The sequence below is a fragment of the Chiloscyllium plagiosum genome, chromosome 35 (assembly GCF_004010195.1).
Source record: "Chiloscyllium plagiosum isolate BGI_BamShark_2017 chromosome 35, ASM401019v2, whole genome shotgun sequence".
In the NCBI taxonomy this organism is placed as follows: domain Eukaryota; kingdom Metazoa; phylum Chordata; class Chondrichthyes; order Orectolobiformes; family Hemiscylliidae; genus Chiloscyllium; species Chiloscyllium plagiosum.
In genome coordinates this window covers 8,954,643-8,975,460 of record NC_057744.1, presented here as the reverse complement: position 1 = coordinate 8,975,460, position 20,818 = coordinate 8,954,643, and the positions used below count along the sequence as shown (strand labels likewise).

General features: G+C 39.5%; 1 protein-coding gene across 2 annotated transcripts in view; it reads left to right on the top strand.

Moving 5' to 3' along the window:
- The window catches only part of LOC122540629 (uncharacterized protein C11orf53 homolog), a 58,689-nt gene that overhangs the window by 13,415 nt on the left and 24,456 nt on the right, over nt 1-20,818 (top strand). For both annotated transcript variants that reach the window (XM_043676602.1, XM_043676601.1), the window contains exon 2: nt 18,025-18,137. In XM_043676602.1, the coding sequence (XP_043532537.1) occupies nt 18,025-18,137 (113 nt within the window). The remainder of the gene's footprint in view (nt 1-18,024; nt 18,138-20,818) is intronic.

Sequence of the window (20,818 nt, the reverse complement as noted above, 5' to 3'; positions counted from 1 at the left end):
TAAAGGTGTTTCTTTTTCCCCGACTCAACTTCTGCAACGGGCCCATTCTCAGTCCCTGTCAAGCTAAGAATTCATCTTGTTTTTTTAAAAAAATAATTAATTTCTCTACTTGTACCTGAAAAAAACCCCTCCAGATCAGACCCACTAAATTTTCAAACAATCTAAGACGCGAGTGCACAGTTTCAACTCGTACCGAGGCGTTTTACAATGTTGTTATGAAAAGAGTATAGTGTAGCGAGTAGATCGCTCCCATTGCACAAGTAAATCTTCCCTACTGCTGACTGTGCAATTCAGATATGTGCACCGTTAAATTACCTCAGCAGGAGATTATGTTGCAAAGACCTGGTCTCAGAATTCCTTTACATAATCTACAGGAAAAAAAATTCTTGTTTTTCGGTTTCTTATTAATTTTAAAGAAGTGACAGGTGATGATGCAACTCTGAAGGTAAATACCTTCACTGGTTAAAAAGAAGTTAATCATTGACACAAAGAAACAAGTACGCTCCTATAAAAATAATTGTAATCGCCCCTCTCATGTCTGTATATTATTCCTTATGCTCAAAGTGTTGTTCTTTATATCAGCTAGTGAGCAGATTGACTCTGCCCTTAGTCCCTAAGAAATCCAAGCACAATGAAATAAAAGAGTTGCAGAAATGTGTATGAAAATCAATTTGCTGTGCTCATTGAAGCACGGAATTAAACACTGTGTAAAAGTTGTATTGAGTTTGTACAGACAAAAACTATCAGAAAGGAATTCTTGATGAAGGGCTCCTGCTCGAAACGTCGATTTTGCTGCTCCGCGGACGCTGTCTGACCTGCTGTGCTTTTCCAGCACCGCTCTAATCTTGACTCTAATCTCCAGCATCTGCAGTCCTCACTTTCACCAAAAGTATCAGAACGGCGACCAGATGCTCGGTCAAATGACTTTGCAACACCCATTCCGACACATATTTAACAGTGACAACTCTTGAATCACAAAGGCAGGAGTAATTTTTCAATTTAAAAAAAAAAGGATTCGAATTTGGAAAAGATTAGATACATCTAGCGACTGATTTTAAGAGCTAAATATTGCGGGACTCAGCTTGGCAGGAGAAATAGAATTAGAAGAGTTGAACAAACCATGGACCCACAAATTTTCTCTCAAATCTCTATCATTCTTGGACAGAATTTTAAAATAAGTTCAAATAACAGAAAATAGAAACGTTAATGACTTGTAGTTTTATAACAAAAGAGGGTTGAAATCAATGAAGTTTTTGAGGGATTTTATGGTCTCTCAGGCATTAAAATCTTTATCTAAAGTTCTGATCCCAGCTGATATAATCAAAGTCACTCATCAACCAGAAGAAGAATGCCTCATCTTCTGTCTGCGGATCTTACAGCCACAGGCATTAACATTGACTTCACCAGTTTCCAATTCTCCCCTTCCCCCACTTCATCACCTCCACATTCCTGATGAAGGGCTTATGCCTAAATATAGATTCTCCTGCTCCTCCAATGTTGCCTGACCTGCTGTGCTTTTCCAGTACCACACTTTTTGACTCTGACTCTCCAGCATCTACAGTCCTCACTTTCTCCTTGACATAATTACTGGACAAGTCAGATCCCAGACACAAATAAATCAAAGAACTGCACTATACCCTTTTCGTAACAACATTGCTGGAGATAAAATGAGAAATTAGTGGAGAAACACAGCAAGTCTGTCAGCATTTGTGGAAAGAAAGCAGAGTCAATGTTTTTACAGGACTTGGGTCAGGTGACTTTTGGAATACAGTGTTCAGTTCTGGTCTCCCTGCTACAGGAACAATACTGTCAAACTTAAGAGAGTGCCGAAAAGATGTACAAGGACATTGTCAGAATTGGAAAGGTTGAGCTGGAGACAGAGGCTGAATAGGCTGGGGTTATTTTCCATGGAGTGTAGGAGATTGAGGGGAGACCTCATAGAGATTTGCAAAATCATGGATAGGGTGAATTGCGAGGGTCTTTTTCCCAGTGTAGGGGAATCCAAAACTATAGAGCATAGGAGAAAGAGGAAAGATTTAAGAGGGACCTAAGGGGCAACCTTTTCACACAAAGGGTGGTGCATGTAGGGAATGAGATTCCAGAGGAAGTAATGGAGGCTGGTACAATTACAACATTTAAAAAACATCTGGATGGGTACATAGGAAGGGTTTAGAGGGATATCGACCAAATGCTGGCAAATGGGACTGGATATCTGGTCGGCATGGACGAGTTGGACTGAAGGATCTGTTTCTGTGCCGTACAACACTATGGCTGTATGACTCTAAATTAATGGATTATCATAATCATGAGGTAAGAGGAGAGAATCTGCTCCACGTATCAGAAGGGTCAAGAACTGAAGGGCACTCATCTGAGGTGATCGCAATGTGTGTTCCTACTGCAGGAGATAGGGCACCACTATTAAAAATGACTACCAGGAACCATCTGTGCACACACAATTGCATCCAGGATATCACACCATACGTGTTAAAGCTCATGACGGTCACAGCCAATGTCATAGACTCATACAACACAGAAGATGCTCTTCAGCCCATCGAATCAGTGCTGGCCTATCTGCACTAATCCCACTTTCCAGCACTTGGCCAGTAGCTTTGATTGTTATGTCATTGGTATTTGAAACAATCCAAAGAAGTAATTGTTATGGTAATTGCAGACTCATTCAAATCGAACATGCAATGCTTTATCCTTTCCAAAGCAAATGAAGGATCTTTGAGTGTTTAAAAACAAGCATTTTGACTCCAAATTTGGATTAAACTGATTAATATTACAGAAACATCCTGCATCATCAGGTTGTAAATGCATGAAAGGAGAATTTCTGACAGAAAAATGGACTTTTGCATTAGATTTTCATTTTGGAATAATTCCTCCAAAATGACTGAATGCCCTTATTTACATTAATTTATAAAATGTGGTGCTTTGTTGTTGAAAACGGTAACCTGATCGTACACATGGTACTGGCCATAACTAAGGAGCAAGGAAACCATTTTTGACCTGGGAGTCGATAGTGTCCAAAATGACTCTGAGTGTGACAGAGATTGATTCAATTGTGGTTTTCAAAACAGAATTAGAAAATTATCTGAATAGGAAAGATTTGTAGGGCCATGGGGAAAGGTAAGTAGGAAATTTGCAGATCTGGTATGAAGGTAATGGACCAAAATACATTTACTAGATTAGATTCCCTACAGTGTGGAAACAGGCCCTTTGGCCCAACCAGTCCACACCAACCCTCCGAAAAGTAACCCACCCAGACCCATTTCCCCTCTGATTAATGCACCTAACACTATGGACAATTTAGCACGGCCAATTCACCTGACCGGCACATCTTTGGACTGTGGGAAGAAACCAGAGCAAACCCACACAGACACGGGGAGAAGGTGCAAACTCCACACAGATAGCTGCCCGAGGCTGGAATCGAACCTGGGACTCTGGTGCTGTGAGGCAGCAGTGCTAACCACTGAGCCATTGTGTTGCCCTATGCTGTAACTATTCTATAATTATTGCTGCAGAAAGTTTTTTGTCTTGTACTCATCAGAACATTTTGCAGGAAGTACCAAATTTAAGTGGAATTAACATTAATACTGAAAGGAGAATGTTGATTGATTGGCAGAGTCTTACGTGCTTTACAAGCCGATCAAATTACAGAAGTGTGTCAGGGTAACAGAACAGAGTGCAGGATACATTGTTACAGCTTGCTGAGAAGGTGCAGAAAGAGGTCAACATTAACATTTAAAAGGTCCATTCCAAATATGAAGAATCTATTCTTGAATCTGTTCATACGTGTATTCAAATTTTTATATGTCCTGCCCAATGGAAGAGGGTGGAAGAGAGTATAACAAGGGTGAAAGGGGTCTTTGATTATATTGCTTTCCCAATGCAGCTGGAAGTATAGATGTGGTCAATGAATGGCAAGTTGGTTGTGTGATGGTCTGGGCTGTGTTCATGACTCTCTGTAGTTTCTTGCAGTCTTGAGAAAAGCAGTTGCCATACCACGCTGTGATGCATCCAGATAAGATGTGTGCGGTGGTGAGTCTATAAAAAATCGCAAGAGTCTTTATGGACATGCTGACTTTCGTTAGTCTCCTGATGAGGTAGGGTGTTGTTGTGCTTCCTTGATGGTAGTCTTAACGTGGATGGACCAGGGCAGATTATTGGTGATCGTCACTCCCAGGAACTTGATGCTCTCAACCAGCTCCACCTCAAATACCATTGCTGACCAAACAACTGTGTTTAGATTAGATGTGGAAACAGGCCATTCAGCCCAACAAGTCCACACCGACCCTCCAAAGAGTAACCCACCCACACTCATTTCCCTCTGACTAATGCACCTACCACTACGGGCAATTTAGAATGGCCAATTCACCTGATCTGCACATCTTTTGTGATTGGGGGAGGAAACCAGAGTGCCCGAAGGAAACCCACGCAGACATGGGGAGAATGTGCAACCCTCCAAAGAGTAACCCACCCACACTCATTTCCCTCTGACTAATGCACCTACCACTACGGGCAATTTAGAATGGCCAATTCACCTGATCTGCACATCTTTGTGACTGGGGGAGGAAACCAGAGTACCCGAAGGAAACCCACACAGACATGGGGAGAATGTGCAAACTCCACACAGACAGTCGTTCGAGGTGGAATCAAACCCGGGTCCCTGGTGCTGTGAGGCAGCAGTGCTAGCCACCATGCCACCCCTGTGTTGTTCCATGATTCTTTGAAAACCTGAACTGGTTCACCAATGTCTTTCACAGAAAAACTCCATGTTTATCTGGTATGGTATGAACATGACATCAGTTTACTACAATATAGCTGATTCTTCATACCCCCAGACAACTGTGAGCAGGCAATAAATATTATTTTGGAAGTGTACCCATGATCTAAGAAAGGAATAAAATGTCTTTTGATTTTCTTTGAAAAAGATATCCTCTTTCATATTTTCTTCAAAATTTAGGAGAGATGTTTTCATGTTTTTCTTATGAACAATAGAAATCCAATGAGTTGGGCAATTTTTGTGCCATATTAGTCTACAGGTAAATTCACAGCTTAGTAAGGCCTTGAGCCAAGTTGACACAGATGGCTCCAGGGTCTATCTTTGGTTCTGCACACCTGATGGACAATAGATGGTGAGAGTAGATTTGATTGTGACTTGCAGTAGGAAGTTGGATAAATAATTGAAGATAAAATATTGTATATAAGGAAAGATCAATAAGATCCAATAAGGGTATTAATGGATAACCATTTGAAAGAGCTCACATGAGCAAGATGGACTCACTGACCTTCTTCTCTGTTTTAAGATTCTTTGACTCAGGCCATTATTTTCATTGATGCTGAAGGCAAGCATCTTTCATATTTTACACTTGGGGAAGATCAGGCAGGCTTTCACTCACTGTATCTTTGGCACTCAATGTTTCAGTTCACAACGAAGGCTAGGTACTGAGGAGGCTCCTAGAGAACTTGTTATATTGCTAGGTTCTTATTCAAGAAAGGGTGGCATTTCACCTGATTACAATTCCCAGAAGTGCCGGAAAACATGTACAATGAATTATTTGCAATTGCAGTTATATGTTAACTAGGCTAATAAGGTAACAGCTGAAAATGTGTTGCTGGAAAAGCACAGCAGGTCAGGCAGCATCCACGGAACAGGAGAATCGACGTTTCGGACATAAGCCCTTCTTCAGGAAACCTGAAGAAGGGCTTATGCCCGAAACGTCGATTCTCCTGTTCCGTGGATGCTGCCTGACCTACTGCGCTTTTCCAGCAACACATTTTCAGCTCTGATCTCCAGCATCTGCAGACCTCACTTTCTCCCCTAATAAGGTAACACTCATGGGAATATTGGAAAGCAAAAGGAAATTTTCAGAATTTATTGACTGTAATCTCACTGAGAATCCTGGACAACAGTGGAATTCCTGATTAGAAGCGAACAATGCAGGCCAATATTTTATATGGTTAGAAAATCAGGTGTTGATTTTTGGCTATTGAAGAATCTTACTGTCGATGACTTCAATGTGGACTTGGAAGGAGACAGAGAGATGCAAAAGTGATCAACATGTGCAATCAAATAACTGATATGAAAGTGTTTTTCATTTCATTAAATTGCTGATATATCATGCATTGTGACAATTTTAGCAACTTTATGTACTCAGTGATGCAGAGGTCCCAGTAAATTGCAGGATTCAGTCCAGCTGACTATGATTTATTATAGCAAAGATTGTGATATTAGAAGAAATGTCAAACCATTTAGACATTCATATTGATTGTAATGTAGTTTCATCCTCTTAAAAAGTCACAACAGGGTTTCTTCGGCCTTATGATCCAATTGAAAATTCCAGAAATTCAGGCTGTTTTGAAACTTCTTGTAATGCAATGACAGTATTTTCATTCTAAGCTGTTACTTTGCAAAGTGTATGGGGTTTTAGTGTTACATCATCTTGGCTCAATGGTGGCAATTTTGGATCAGAATTTGGTGAATAAATAACAGCATGTGATTGAAACACACCTGTATTAATTTTAAAATCAGCTAACAACTTGTAGTGAGGAAGAGCTACCTCAAACGTTGTGAGTGTCTACAAGGTGCTGGCTAATTTATGCTGCTCTGCTTTTAGTTTTACAAAAACAGCACCACATCATCGACTGCCCGGTGAGTTTCATTAAGTTGCTATATTTGCAATTAATTGCTGATTAAACTTGTGACAGAATGCTGTTATGTATGCAATGATATGACATCCTTTAAATGATGTGGCAAATATTAATGATTGCTAATTCACTTCTCTCGGCCAAATAACATTTTTAATTCTCAATACTTCAGGTGATGAATTGTTTTTGAAGAAGTAAAAAATGTCAAATTGTCAGACCTTAATTTTCTTCTTATTTTCCCTGCAGTCCGCACTATATCTTCTTTCCGCCTTTTTAATCCAACCATCATTCATTCTCTTTATTTCACTTTCTATATCTGATTTGACATTCAATAAAAGTCACGATAGTCCCAGGGGCTGCTCTCCCAATAGGGAGTCAACTGGTGTTAGTTTAACCTCAGGGTTACCATGTTTCAGATGAGAGGTGTGCTCAAGAAAGTGGGGCCTTCATGTTGACTGCAACAACAATTGAACAAATGCTGTTGGCATCACTGTACATTATAAAGCAGCAGTCAATCAACTAAGCTAACCAGCTCCTAACATAAACAAAAATAGCTGGGGAAACACAGCAGGTCTGGCAGCATCTGTGGACAGAAAGCAGAAAGCAGAGTTAATGTTTGGGTCCAGTGACCATTCTTCAGAACTGGAATACAGTAGACTAGATTGAGTGAAGTGCTGGTAAATTGCTGTATCACCTGTAAGGTATATCTGGAGCTTTAGATTGGGAGGAAGCAAACAAACAGGTGTACACCTTCTGCAGTTGCATGGGAAAGTGCCATGGAGGTGTTGGGAGTGAAGAATGTGTGAAACAGGGTGTCAGAGGAAACGGTCACTGTGGAAGGCCGACAAGGAAGGGGAGGGGAATATGTGTCATCAATAGCAGAAATGACGGCTAATGATCCTTTGGATATAGATGCTACTGGAGAGTAGGAAGTGAGGACCAGGGGATCCTATTGTTGTTGTGGGAGGGAAAAGAAACTTTTAAGGCTGAAGTAAGGGAGATAGGTCACACACAGTTGACGGCCCTGTCACCCATTGTAATGGCAATCCTCAGTTGAGGAAGAAGGTGGATATTTCTGAAGCTCTATATGAATTGTTTTTGAAGAAGTAAAAAATATATAGATGTTGTCACATATATATAGATGTTGTCACATTTGCTGAGTTTTCCCTTCACCCACAACGGTTTAGCTGGTCATTTATGCTTTCACTCTGTGGGATCCTGCTGGAAGAGATAACAAAGTGACTTCACTTTATAAAAAAAAATCAATAGTTATGAAGTGCTTTGTATTATGCTGAGGATGCAAATGACATTATATAAATGCAAACTTTGGTTTTGGTGAGTTTCATGCACTCAACAGTACAGCTTATGTTCGACAGCAGAACTTTGGACTTGTTAGGACTCAGTCTGTTAATAACTAATTTTGTTTGTGAAAATAAGATAGAAATTAATTCCTTGAAAGTGAGCACTGTGCAAATTTTCTGTTTCCAAAAAATAAGTGAATCAAGATTAACTTTCAGAATGTAGTGCTGGAAAAGCACAGTAGGTCAGGAATGATGAAGGGCTTATGCCCGAATTGTCAATTCTCCTGCTCCTTGAATGCTGCCTGACCTGCTGTGCTTTTCCAGCACCACACTCTTGACTATGATCTTCAGCATCTGCAGTCCGCACTTTCTCCAAACCTTCAGAATGCACAAAGTATTGAATTTCCTCTTTTTTGTTGGAACGTGAGACAATGTTAGTTCCTTTTTGTGACAAATGGCATATCAATAAAATTTGGTGATGCCACTTGATTTGGGGAAAGGAAACATTTTCAGCAAACGTAATTCAATCAGCAGGTTATAAAGGATCGAGAAAACACTCCTTGTTCTCATCACTAAAGATATCAATGGTTCTGGAGAATGTGAGCTTATGGTAGTTGATCAACCACAATCCAGAATGATGGAGTAGTCTCGAGAGGCTGAATAGCCAACACCTGCTTCTATATTCCTATAGTTCCCATTAAGAAAGAATGAAGTCTGAAATACTTCAAAATGTGGGGAATTTCAAGACTAGGAGGCACGTTTTAAAGGTGAGAGGAGAGAGATTTTAAAACAAATGTGAAGGACAGATTTTTTTACACAGTGGGTGGTTCGATGAACTTCTAGCAGAAGCGATGGATGCGGATATAATTACAATGTTTAAAAGACATTTGGATAAGTACATGAATAGGAACGGTTTGGACGGATATGGGCCAGGAGTAGGCAGCTGGAACTAGTTTAGTTTGGGATTATGGTTGGCATGGACCTGTTGGACCAAATGGTCTGTGTTTCTGTGCTGTATGGCTCTATGATTCTATGAAGTCGTTGAGTGTGATAACTGTGAAACTGTGGCTCCACAGATGGTCTGCTGAAATATAAAGATGATGGAACAGTGAGGGCTGAGGATCTTTGATATCAAGCTCAGGATTCCCAATGAGTCCCAACTGAAAACCTAGGTTATTGTATCATCCTGTATGGCCATAAGGGAAATAATCCATGTTTGAGAAAACAAAGGAAAATTGAGTACAAAACAATAAAAGCACACACACACTCATTAAGGGAACAGGAAAGGTATAGATAATGAAGCAACAAATTTGTGGTATGGCTGTATTCGGACAGAGCTTGCTTTGTATTTGCTGTTTACTTTCCTCTTACCAACACAAGCAAATCTCATTCTCGGTCAACGCGATTCCCCGGAAACACTCTTCCTTTTGTTCCTCTGATCCATTTAACAGCAGCCATCAGGTTTACCTGATATTTGAATAGAGATCTTTACAAATAACCCCCAGGTGCAGGTGGTGGTTAACTGCAACAGGTTCACTGCACACTGGCTTTAAAGGCTGCTTTGTGCAAGAGTGAGTGGTTACATTGCACAATTGGTAGATTCAAAATTCATATAATAACACTTCCAAACATATGCTTCATTGATCTATCCCCTCTTTGAGACTCCTTTCTTTGATATATACCAACATCACAATACAATGGTTCAGAAACCCTCAGTAAAATTACGTGGTGCTATAGGCTATAACATTATTTCCAAAGCAGATGTGAAAATATATTATTTGTGTTTGATTCACTGGTGATTCCTTTAACCTTCAGGTGTATGTGCACTGTAATGGTTGCAGTATTTAATGACATTCAGCAACTGATCATAAATTTAAACATGACTGTCTGTAATGCAGTGGTGAATACCACACTGTCATAAGCACTGTCAGAGTTGTATTTTGGATGAAATGTTAAATCAAGGTCTGATCTGCCTGCTTGGGTGAATGTATATGACCCCATGGTACAATTTGGAAGTATTGCAGGGGCGCTATCCTTGGTGTCCTGGACAATACTTATCCCGCACTCAGCAACTTTAAAATGTATTATTCAGTCATTAAAAAGTAAAGGCAGACGTGGATACTGCAGATGCTGGAGATTAGAGTCAAGATTAGAGTGGTGCTGGAAAAGCAGGTCAGGCAGCATCCGAGAAGCAGAAAATCGACGTTTTGGGTCGGAGCCATTCATCAGATATGAGGCTGGGAGCCTCGGGGGTGGAGATAAATTAGAGGGGGTGCGGCTGGGGAGAAGGTAGCTGAGAGTGCAATAGGTGGTTGGAGGTGGGTGTAAAGGTGATAGGTCAGAGAGGAGGATGGAGCGGATAGGTGGGAAGGAAGATTGACCTATGAGGATGGTGCTGAGCTGGGAGGTGGGAACTGGGGTAAGGTGGGTTGAGGGGAAATGAGGAAACTGGTGAAGTGCAAATTGATGCCATGGGGGTTGGAGCTTCCTGAGGTGGAAGATGAGGTGTTCTTTCTCCAGGCGTCGGGTGGTAAAGGAGTGGCGGTGGAGGAGGCCCAGGACCTGCATATCTTCAGCAGAGTGGGAGGGGGAGTTGACATGTTCGGACCTTTACCCCATGTTAGAGTTATATGTTGGCCAAACAAGATAAGAATGACAGCTTACTTCCCGAAAAGACATTAGTGAACCAGATGGGTTTTTCCTGACAATTAACAATGGTTTCACAGTCATTATGAGACTCCTAATTCCAAATTTTTATTGAATTCAAATTCCACCATCTGGTGGGATTTGAATCTGAGCCCCACAACATTATACGTGGGTCTCTAGATTAACAGCCCAGTGATAATGCCATTAGGCCATTGCCTCTCCCATTGCCTGCACTACGGAGCAATTTAGCATGGCTAATCCACTTAACCTGCACATCTTTGGACTGTGGGAGGCAATTGGAGCACCTGGCAGAAACCCATGCAGACACAAGGAGAACATGCAAACTCCACATAGACAATCACTCAAGGCTAGAATTGAACCTAAGCCCTTGGGTGCTGTGAGACACTGTGCTGTCACTAATGAATGATGAGGTGTTATAAACTATGCTGAACATTGTGACATTCCTACGTGTGACCTTATGATATAGGGAAGGTTATTAATGAAGCAGCTGAAGATGGTTGGGCCTATGGCCTCATCCTGCAAAATTCTTGCAGAGATGTCCTGGAGCTGAAATGACTGACCTCCAATAATTAAAGAGTGTTTCTTAGTCCTGGGAGAATCTGTCCCTCTGATTTTCAGTGACTCTAGTTTTGCTAACACCAAAGATACCACACTTGGTCAAATGCTGCTTTGACAACAAGGGCAGCACTGTCATTATCCTTCACCTCTGGAATTCAGCTCTTTTATCCTTGTTTGAAACAAGACTGTAATGAGGTCAGTAGAAGCTTGGCCCTAACAGAACCCAAACTGAGCTGAGTGAGCAGCTAATTGCTGAGCATATGCTGCTTGATAGCACTGTATTACTGATATGGCCATTCATTCCTTTACTATTTCCTGACTCTATCCAGTCCTATTCCAATTGGTCTCTTCCCTTTCACAGCTTACATATTCTGACCTAAGTCACAAAGCTGTTATATATGTTTGTAAAGGCAGAAGATACAGAAGCTTGATATGCATGCACCAACAGGTTCAAGAACATCTTCTTCCCTGCTGTTGTTAGATTGTTGAATGGACCCCTCTAATTTCAAATCTAATGTTGACCTTGCTTTCGTACACCTCGTGTGCAGTTGTAACCTTGTCTGCGTCACTCAGTCTAAGCACCCACTGATCTGTATGTTCTTGTTTGTTATAATCTGGCCGTACTCCTCATAAACCAAAATTTTCACCGTACTGAGATACATGTGACAACTATAAATCAAATCAACTAAAGGGCTCTTAAAGGTCCAAGTGAATCAGTTCTACTATTTTAACTTTGTATGGATTTTCTATTTCAAAGAACTCAATGTTGGCCAAGCAAAACCTTTTCGTTTGAAATCCGTGATGACTTTTTTGTGACTGTTTTGTGATCTTGCTTTTCAAAAATAAGAAATACTTGCAAATATAAAGGACTACTCACAATCTCAGGATGTCCAAAAGTAATTTGTATGTAATGAAATACTTTGGATGTACAGTTTTAGAATACTTTAGGCAATAAGAAGGCAGCACACTCCCACAAACAGCATTTAAATAAAAGACCAGCCTCACCTGTTTTAGTGATGTTGGTTGATGCATAAATATTGGTCAGGACATAGAGAGAACCTGCTGCTGTCTGTCAAAACAGTGTCACGGACTCTTCCTTATCCACCTGAGAGGACAATCAGGATCTCAGTTTGATGTCAAATACAATGGGCAGCACTTCCATCTGTTATGAAGTATTTTTCATTGTGAGTGTGTAATGTTACTATGTGGAAGGAGGCCAGTCAGCCCATTAAACCTGAATTGGTTTTATTACCTAAGGCCAATCACCTGCTTTCTCCCCATACCGTTGAACATTATTTCTAGAATCGTAGAATCCCTATGATGTGGAAAGAGGCCATCTAGCCTGTTGAGTCGGCATCAATCATCTGAAGAGTAACCAACCTAGACCCTACTGTATCCCCGTAACCCCGCATTTACCTTGGCTAATTCATCTAGCCTGCACATACTTGGATGCTATGGACAATTTCCCTTTCCCTAACCTATACATCTTTGGACTATTTCTATTTAAATAATTGTCCAATGCTTTCTTGTATGCCTCAACTGAACCCAACTCCACCACTTCTCAAGGTAGTGCATTCTGCATCCTACACTGTGTGAAAAAGTCTTTTCTTGCATCACCCTTCCTTATTTTGAACAATACTTTAGATCCATACCCTCTCGTTCTCGTTCCTTTTCTGACCAGGAACTGTTTCGCCATATCTACTCAATCTAGCCCACTCATGATTTCGAAAGTCTCTATCAGACATCCTCTCAGCTTTCTTCTGTCCAAGAAGAACAGTCCCAACTTCACTGAAGTTTCTCATTCCTGGAACCACTCTTGTAAATTGAGTGGTTAGTGGGGTAATTGGATGCTCATGGAGTATAGGGGCTATAATTGTGGAGCAGGGGTTGATGGAGCTAGGGGTTGATTTAAAAATTTAGTTATTTATTTATCCAGGAGTTGGACAGATTAAAACTTAGCCCAAGTATCATCCCAGTCAGTATCCCAGAGCTGTTTGAGACTTCCAACTCTACACAGAATCAAAGACATCATGAATTTCCTATCAGTTGGGTCATTGCCATTTGAAGTTTAAATTTTCCGGGCAATGCCAAGTAGGTCCCTGTATTACAACTCACGTAGGGTTGTATGTCTGGTCTTTGAATCATCAGAGACTGAAGGATTTGGCCATTATATAAATTGCTTTCCAATTTGAGTCCAATTGATAGCTTTTGGACAACAGACTATAGCCATCCTTCATGTTTCAGGGTAGACCTTTTTGACAACTGATGATGGAATAGTGAACCAGTCTTCCTTTGAGAAAGTTTTATTTCCTGAACTATCTAGCTCAGCACTCTTTTGGATTGATAATTGATTTTGTACTATTAATACTTAGTTCAGAGTGGTGTAGGATTCTGAGTTAGTTGGCAATGACAGCTATCTGGTAATCTTCTGCCATTTAAAATATAAATACACCCATTAAAATGTACAGTCAATCCCAAAGTTTAGCAATTATCTTCACAATATCTCACCTATGCTTTGCTTTAAGTGCTAACAGATTGTGGTATGATGGCATTATTGGTTATGTTGCTAGCAATTCAGAGGTCTAGACATAAACCCAACAAAGATGAGTTCAAATTCCACTACAGTCAGTGAATTTTAAAGTCAGCTAATTAAATATATCTATAATTAAATAACAACTGTCAGAGATGATGATTGTGGAAATGCTGACTTGTTGGAAAACTTATCTTGTCCCTTAACACCTTTTATAAGTGGAAATCACTTGTCCTTACCCTGGCCTGTATATGACTCCAGATCCACACCAATGCAATTCAATTGGCCCAGCATGCCATTCCATTTTATTCAGGAAAATGGCTCACCTTCACCTTCTCAAGAGGAATGTTGAATGAGCAATGACAGACAGTGAGTGAATAAAGAATGTTACAGTTTAAGTATTCAAGATGTAAGATAAACACAGATGAGGAAGGCCATCATTAGAGGAAATCACTGACAGTAGTCAACTTGTTCCTGTAGAATTGCTTGTGTGAAGCAGTCCTTCCTAACAACAAATCTAAGTTCAGTTTAAAGTGTTTATTCACAGAGAAGTAGTGCTCTAACTGTATATTCACTATATTACTTACAATCTTGCATATTTATTTAGATTTCTCCCTACATCAGTAGGACTCCAATTTTACCAAATAACCTGATTGTTTTCAGTAATCCCCAATTGTTGTTCATTCAGGGCAGTAATATGTCAAATATAATCATTTGATCATTGGCCTTTGATCAAGTTTTATTTGCATTCCCTTCATCTCTTTACAATTACATTTCAATTACTGTATCATAGTAGTAAACTTTTATTATTCTGTGTAATTACAATATAGCTAGTACACGATTCTCATATTCGCTGAAACTTGCATTGCCTTTAGCAAGTTCACCACTTGGGTTGTGCTGTCAGTTAAAATTACTCTCTTTAATTGTCTCTGTTAAAATGAATTGTGACTCCAATATCTTAAACAGCTACGAGCTGTCTCCACAATCAAAATAGGTTCCTTATAATCTGTATAATTGTCAGTCAGTTAACATCCACCGGCCTGACTTGCAACTATATCAACTTTCTTTCACTGTTACTGGGTCAAAAACTTAAACATCCCTCTGGGCACTGTGGATGTAGCTAAGTCATGAAGACTGTGATGTGAGCAGCTCACCACCCCTTTCTCAAGGCAAATTATTAGGATTAGAATTAGACTTAGGTTTATTGTCACAGGTACTCAAGTACAAAAGTGCAGTTTACAATGGCTTCACATGGCACCATCTTAGGGACCTAGGTACAAATCTTAGATACACACTGGAGAAATAAAGAAAAAAAAATGAGAGATGAGCAATAAATGCTGACTTTGCCAATGATGCCCACATCCCAAGAATGGGTAAAAATTGAAAAAAAAGGTACATCATACTTATCCAATTATCTGCAGGTATTATCTTAATGGAAAGGCCATTTATTTCAGCCTTTTTATTTCCCCACTCTGTACAACTGGATGAGCCACTAGATTGTTTCAGAAAGCAATTAACAGTTGATCGTGTGCAGGTCAGACTAACTAAGGATGTTCAATTTCCTTCCTAAAAAAACACCAGTGAATCAGACTTTCAGCCCAGTATTTAACTAATGTCATAACTATCAAAAAACAAATGTGTCAGATAAAGCCTTGCATTTATATAGAACTGTAAACGTCCTCAAGGTGTCTCAATACACTTTGTATTGTATTAAGTAAATTTGAAGTCCAATCGCTTAATGTAATATAAGAACTTTGACTGCCAACTTGCAAGCTCCAACAAATAGCGATGTGATAATTCTGTTTGTTCATTGTGGTGACTATAGTATAAATATCAACCAGGACAGTAGCCCTGCTTTTTTAAAAAAATAATGACATTGAATCTTCTGCATTCACCTGAGAGTAGATAAATGGAGCCTCAGTTTAAAGTCACGTTCAAACATTCTCCAAATCAGAGAATGTGTCGACGTTTTTGAACTTAAGTCTTGACAGTGGGCCTTCAAACAACAACCTTCTGATTTTCAGGTGAAGGAATCACCTGAGCCATAACTGGAAATGGTATTGAACCTCTGATGGGACATTCTCTCACACACAAAAAACTCCCACTTCAAAAGTTTTATTCCTTGTGGTCAGGATTTTAATCCCCTCAAAACCCCTCTCCTTGCACAGTTAAAGTTGGACTCTACATATTTCTTAGTGCCCAAACACTAAGTCACAAGAAGTTAGTATGATGGTACAGGAAGTGATTAGTAAGGTTAATGGAATGCTATCCTTCATTAGGAGAGGAATTGAACATCAAACTAAGCTATAATGCTTCAGCATTATTGAGCATTGGTAAGAACACATCTTGAAAACTGTGGATAGTTTTGGGTTCCTTGTGTGAGGAAGGTTTAAATACATTGAACACAGTTCAGAGGAGGTTTTGTAGATTGATACCTGGAATGGCATCTGGACTTTTGAGGATAGATTAGACAAGTTGGACTTCTTTCCACTGGACCTTAGAAGAGTGAGGAATGATTTGATGGAAGTCCATAAGATCCTGAATGGTCTTGAATAGGTGAAAAGATGTTTGCTCTTGTGGGTGAGTCTTAAAGTAAGGACAGAATTTTAAAACTGGGGGATACCATTTTAGGATAGAAATGAGGGGATTTTTTTTCTTTCTCTCAAAGGGTTATGCAACTTTAGGCGTCTCTTTCTCAGAGGTGGTGGAGGCAGGGCCACTGATTGGCTTTAGTGCGGAGATTGATAGATTCTTTCTAGGTAGCTAATCAAATGTTATCAGGAAATGTGGAAGTTGGAACACAAGCAGATCAGCCATGAACTTACTGAATGGCAGAACAGTTCAGAGTAGATGAATGGCCTATTTTTACAGCTAATTCCTACATTAGTATGTTCATAATATATAAATCATACAAGCTAACTTCATCAAAAGTTAGTAAATGACTTTAGTCATTCATTTTCACTTAAGTTGGTTCTGCTAAATTTTTGATTTTTGATTATTTCTGCAAATCATTCCCTTTAGGAATGTGTCATTCCATTAGTAATGTGTGGGAGAACTATTTCACATTTTATGTTAGCCTAGAAACTCTCTCTGGTGACTGTTATACCTGAAGATATATAAATAGGATATTACAGAAATTATTACTCACTGATTATATCTGTATTGAAATGCATAATATTCCTACTTACTGTTGCAATGGTATCATGACAGGTGACTCAGGAAATCTCTTTTAATCTGATATAGAAACAAAAAAAACCACAGTCCTTAAATAAATGGAACTTTCAAAACAGTAAGCAGTCTTTTCTGGATAGAATTGAGTTAATATTTTTTATATTTGTTCACTGGATGTGAGGATTTGTGGGCATTGAATGTCAGTGGGAAGGAGGTTAGATTTATATAACATGAATTACTGAAAGTCCATATTATTGTGCCATTATAATAACTTACAAACAGTTAAGTAAATGTTAAACAGGAGGCTTGAAAAGAAATTGACAAACCTTAAAATATGGCTCATCCAACCCCCCCTTGTTACTATCTATTGTCTCATTCATAGCAAATGAAAGATGCTTTTGAACATGACATTTTACAGTCAAGTAACTGGAGCCTAGAGTCCTTGATCCAGCAATTGAAAGCTTAAATGTTTGTAGATGCAGAAGGGCTAATCCTATCTTAATGTTGACATGCTAATACCTGGCATATCCACTGGATTTTCCAAAGATTTTGTAAGGCAACCTGCCTCCTTACCAACGTGATGTGGATTGAGACTTGGGGGCCTCTGTTCAGCATCATTCAGATTTTGTCAGATTCGGACAGCAAGTCTGGAATTGGTCTGAAATTGAAGTATATTTTATTGGTAAAAATCTCTCTGTCTATACATTTACCTATGTAAAGGTAGACAGCAATTACCCACAAACATGTAAATTTCCTACTTCAGTGTTGAATACCATTGTTACAGTCTGTGCAGTGCTTGGGACATTATAACTGGCCTTGGTAAGGATACAGAAGCATTGTCCAGCTTTTCCACACCTGATTGCTATTTTGTGACCCTTTTCTGGAAAGAGCAGTTGGATGAGAAGCAATCTGGTATGGAGCTGTGCTGATCAGCACTATTAAATGGTCCCTTCAACAAATTCCTTGAACCTACATTTGTATATGTGCATTACATTTGTTTATTTTTTTGTTAATGTTTAAATGTTTGATGCCATTCACTTTGAATGTCATTCACAGCAGGATGCTTGGGCAGACTGGGGTCTCAGGTTCATGCTGTGTTCCTCCATAAGCAACTTTTCCTCTTCAGTTTTATTTTTATTTTAACAGTTCACTCGGAACACTCTAAACGTGTATATCAAGGAGTCCGCGTCAAGCACACTGTCAAAGATCTCCTAGCAGAGAAAAGATCCCGACAGTCAAATGTGTCCTTCAAGTATAATGTGAGTAAACTAAGTTTTGTTTCTTCATTCAATTAGGAATCTGAATAAGACAAGAACATGGAACAAGCCATGTTGTAATTTCCCATCACAGTCCCAGAACCTAGACCACAGATCTAGTTGTTTACTTGTAATGGGGTGAGAGAGGTTTAGGGGATAAACTTGCCTTTAAAAACTGGAATAATAATCAAAAAAAAACTTTTGAATAGCGTTACTGTCTGTTTGATGTCTATTTGAGTTTAAGTCTTCATTAGATGCCGAATGCTTTACCTTGAATTAGGGAGTAATATATTTGAATTATACTCTACTACATTCTCATGTTTGAGACTATTGTCTGGAATTTTCCATTCATTTTTTATGTGAATAATAAATTTATTGGTAGAGAAAATAGGAACATTTTATAAATTTGAATTAAAAACAAAAGTACAATTTTACAGCCAAGTTGCAACAACCAATCCTTTGGGTAAAATGTATATTGACATTATGTTATCCATGAAATAAGCAGCTAGTTGTGTTCTCAAGCCTATTTCGAAGAATTAATCTATAAACCACAATAACCAACAGAAAGATTATTAACGTAAAATGAACGGGGAACACATAAATCATTGTTTCATTATATAAACTGTGCTACAGGAGGAACAAGGTAATGAATAAATGTGTAGACAAAAAGCCTCTGATTTAGGATAATTCAAGCTGGTGGATTCTTATAATCATGTCGAACTATTAGGATATTTTGTGTCCATATGAGAATTTTATATCTTTTAATCAGCTTTCAACATGTTTGTGAATTGGAACAAATTTATTTTCATGTACGTAGGCTGTGATAATATGAACAGTTCCAGTACCAGGAAATCTAGTCACTCGCAAATGAGATTCAAATCTCTTTCAGAAATTTGGATGCCCTCCCTAAGGCCAGTTCACCAGATCCAGATATTGGGACTGATATGCAAACTATCAAATGATTTCACAGGCAAGACGGTCAAAATGTTTCCCGAAGAAAAACTGAGAATTGAATTTGACCAAAGGTCAGCTGCTAAGTCAATTTCGGGGAGTTTCATGGAGGGATTTTCTGTCGGCTTAGCAAAATATCTCAAGAAATTCTACACTCTTCATCTCATTATGTATGCACCCACCTCTGTGGTGCCAATTTCTGTCTGTCTGCATTTGTGTGTGTACAAGTTTAGGAAGGTAACAGGGTTTAAACCAGCAAGATTATAAGAAGGTAATTCATATTTTATTTTCCTGTCTTCAGAATAGACAGTAATATCTTATCAAGTGCAGAAACCTGATCAGTATTTTCAGTTAACCTGAGACGATCAGACAGTAAAATTGGAGAACTTTGCTCAAGTTGGTTAACCTTTTGCGATGATGTGGGGCTGAGGTATTAGTGAAATTTCCTAACTGAGTCATGACATCTGAGGGAGTCCAGCTGTACTGACAAAGCCTACTGCCTAGACCACATTGCTGACCTTATCACACAGAAACAAGATGGTGTGATCTGATACAAATTATACTGCTAACTGCCTTGCTACATTTGTTGGCCGAGGATTAAGAGATCTCACACGGGTTCCCAATGGATCTTTGGAAGCAGCTACTTGCATGAAAGTTTAGTGCAGTTGTCACTTGACAGCCACTGGGATAGGATGGCCACCTAGCCCGTCAGGTCCCATATCTTGCCCCAGCAGATGGCACAGTTCTGTGGCACACCCTGGGATGTCTTCAGTTGGCAAGGTGCCTTGCTCAGCTGGGAGAAATAGCATTGAGGGTAGTAGATGCTAGGCTTTCTACAGGTCATCTGTATTCCGAGAGGGCCTTCAGCTACAATCAACAAAAAAATTTAGGAAAAGCAACAGAATACTTCATTCCATTCCTCCCCTTATCTCCTTTAATCACCTTACTCCAGCAGTCTTTTGTAAGTAGTGCTTAGGAACATATAAAACTAGCCAACTTGGTGTGGCTTAGTACTTAATCCAGAAGGCCTATATGACTCACTCAATGAGGGTCTAGTTTCAGCTGGCACTGTGCCTCAGTGGTTAGCACTGCTGCCTCATAGCACCAGGAACCCGGGTTCAAATCCAGCCTCGGGCAACTGACTGTGTGGAGTTTGCACATTCTCCCTGTGTCTGTGTGGGTTTCCTCCTGTAGTCCAAAGATGTGCAGGTCAGGTGATTTGGTCATGCTAAATTGCCCATAGTGTTAGGTGCATTGATCAGAGGGAAATGGGTCTGGGCGGGTTACTCTTCGGAGGGTAGGTGTGGACTGGTTGGGCCGAAGGGCCTGTTTACACACTGTAGGGAATCTAATCTAATCATAATTAAACTCAATTGCTTTTTCACTGGAGGCCTTGTTAAAACCTTACTTATGGCTGGGAATAGGTTTTACATTGTAGTTTTCAAATAAATGCCAACTATAAAATATGAAACAAAATTAGATTCGTACAAAGTAAGAAATTGATTTTCTTCCCAACAAATACAAGCACTGAGTCCTTTATTATGTCTGTGTTAAAGTGGCAGTGCATCCATCCAGTACATCTGGCTTAAAGCCACTAATGTCCAATGCAAAGGTTAAAAAAAAGACTTGTATTTATATAGAACCTTTCAAGCTTCTTAAAGCCCCACCTTAGCCAATGCGTTTCTTTGACATGCCACTGTTATGACCACAGTAGTAGTTCTCTTTGGAAAGAG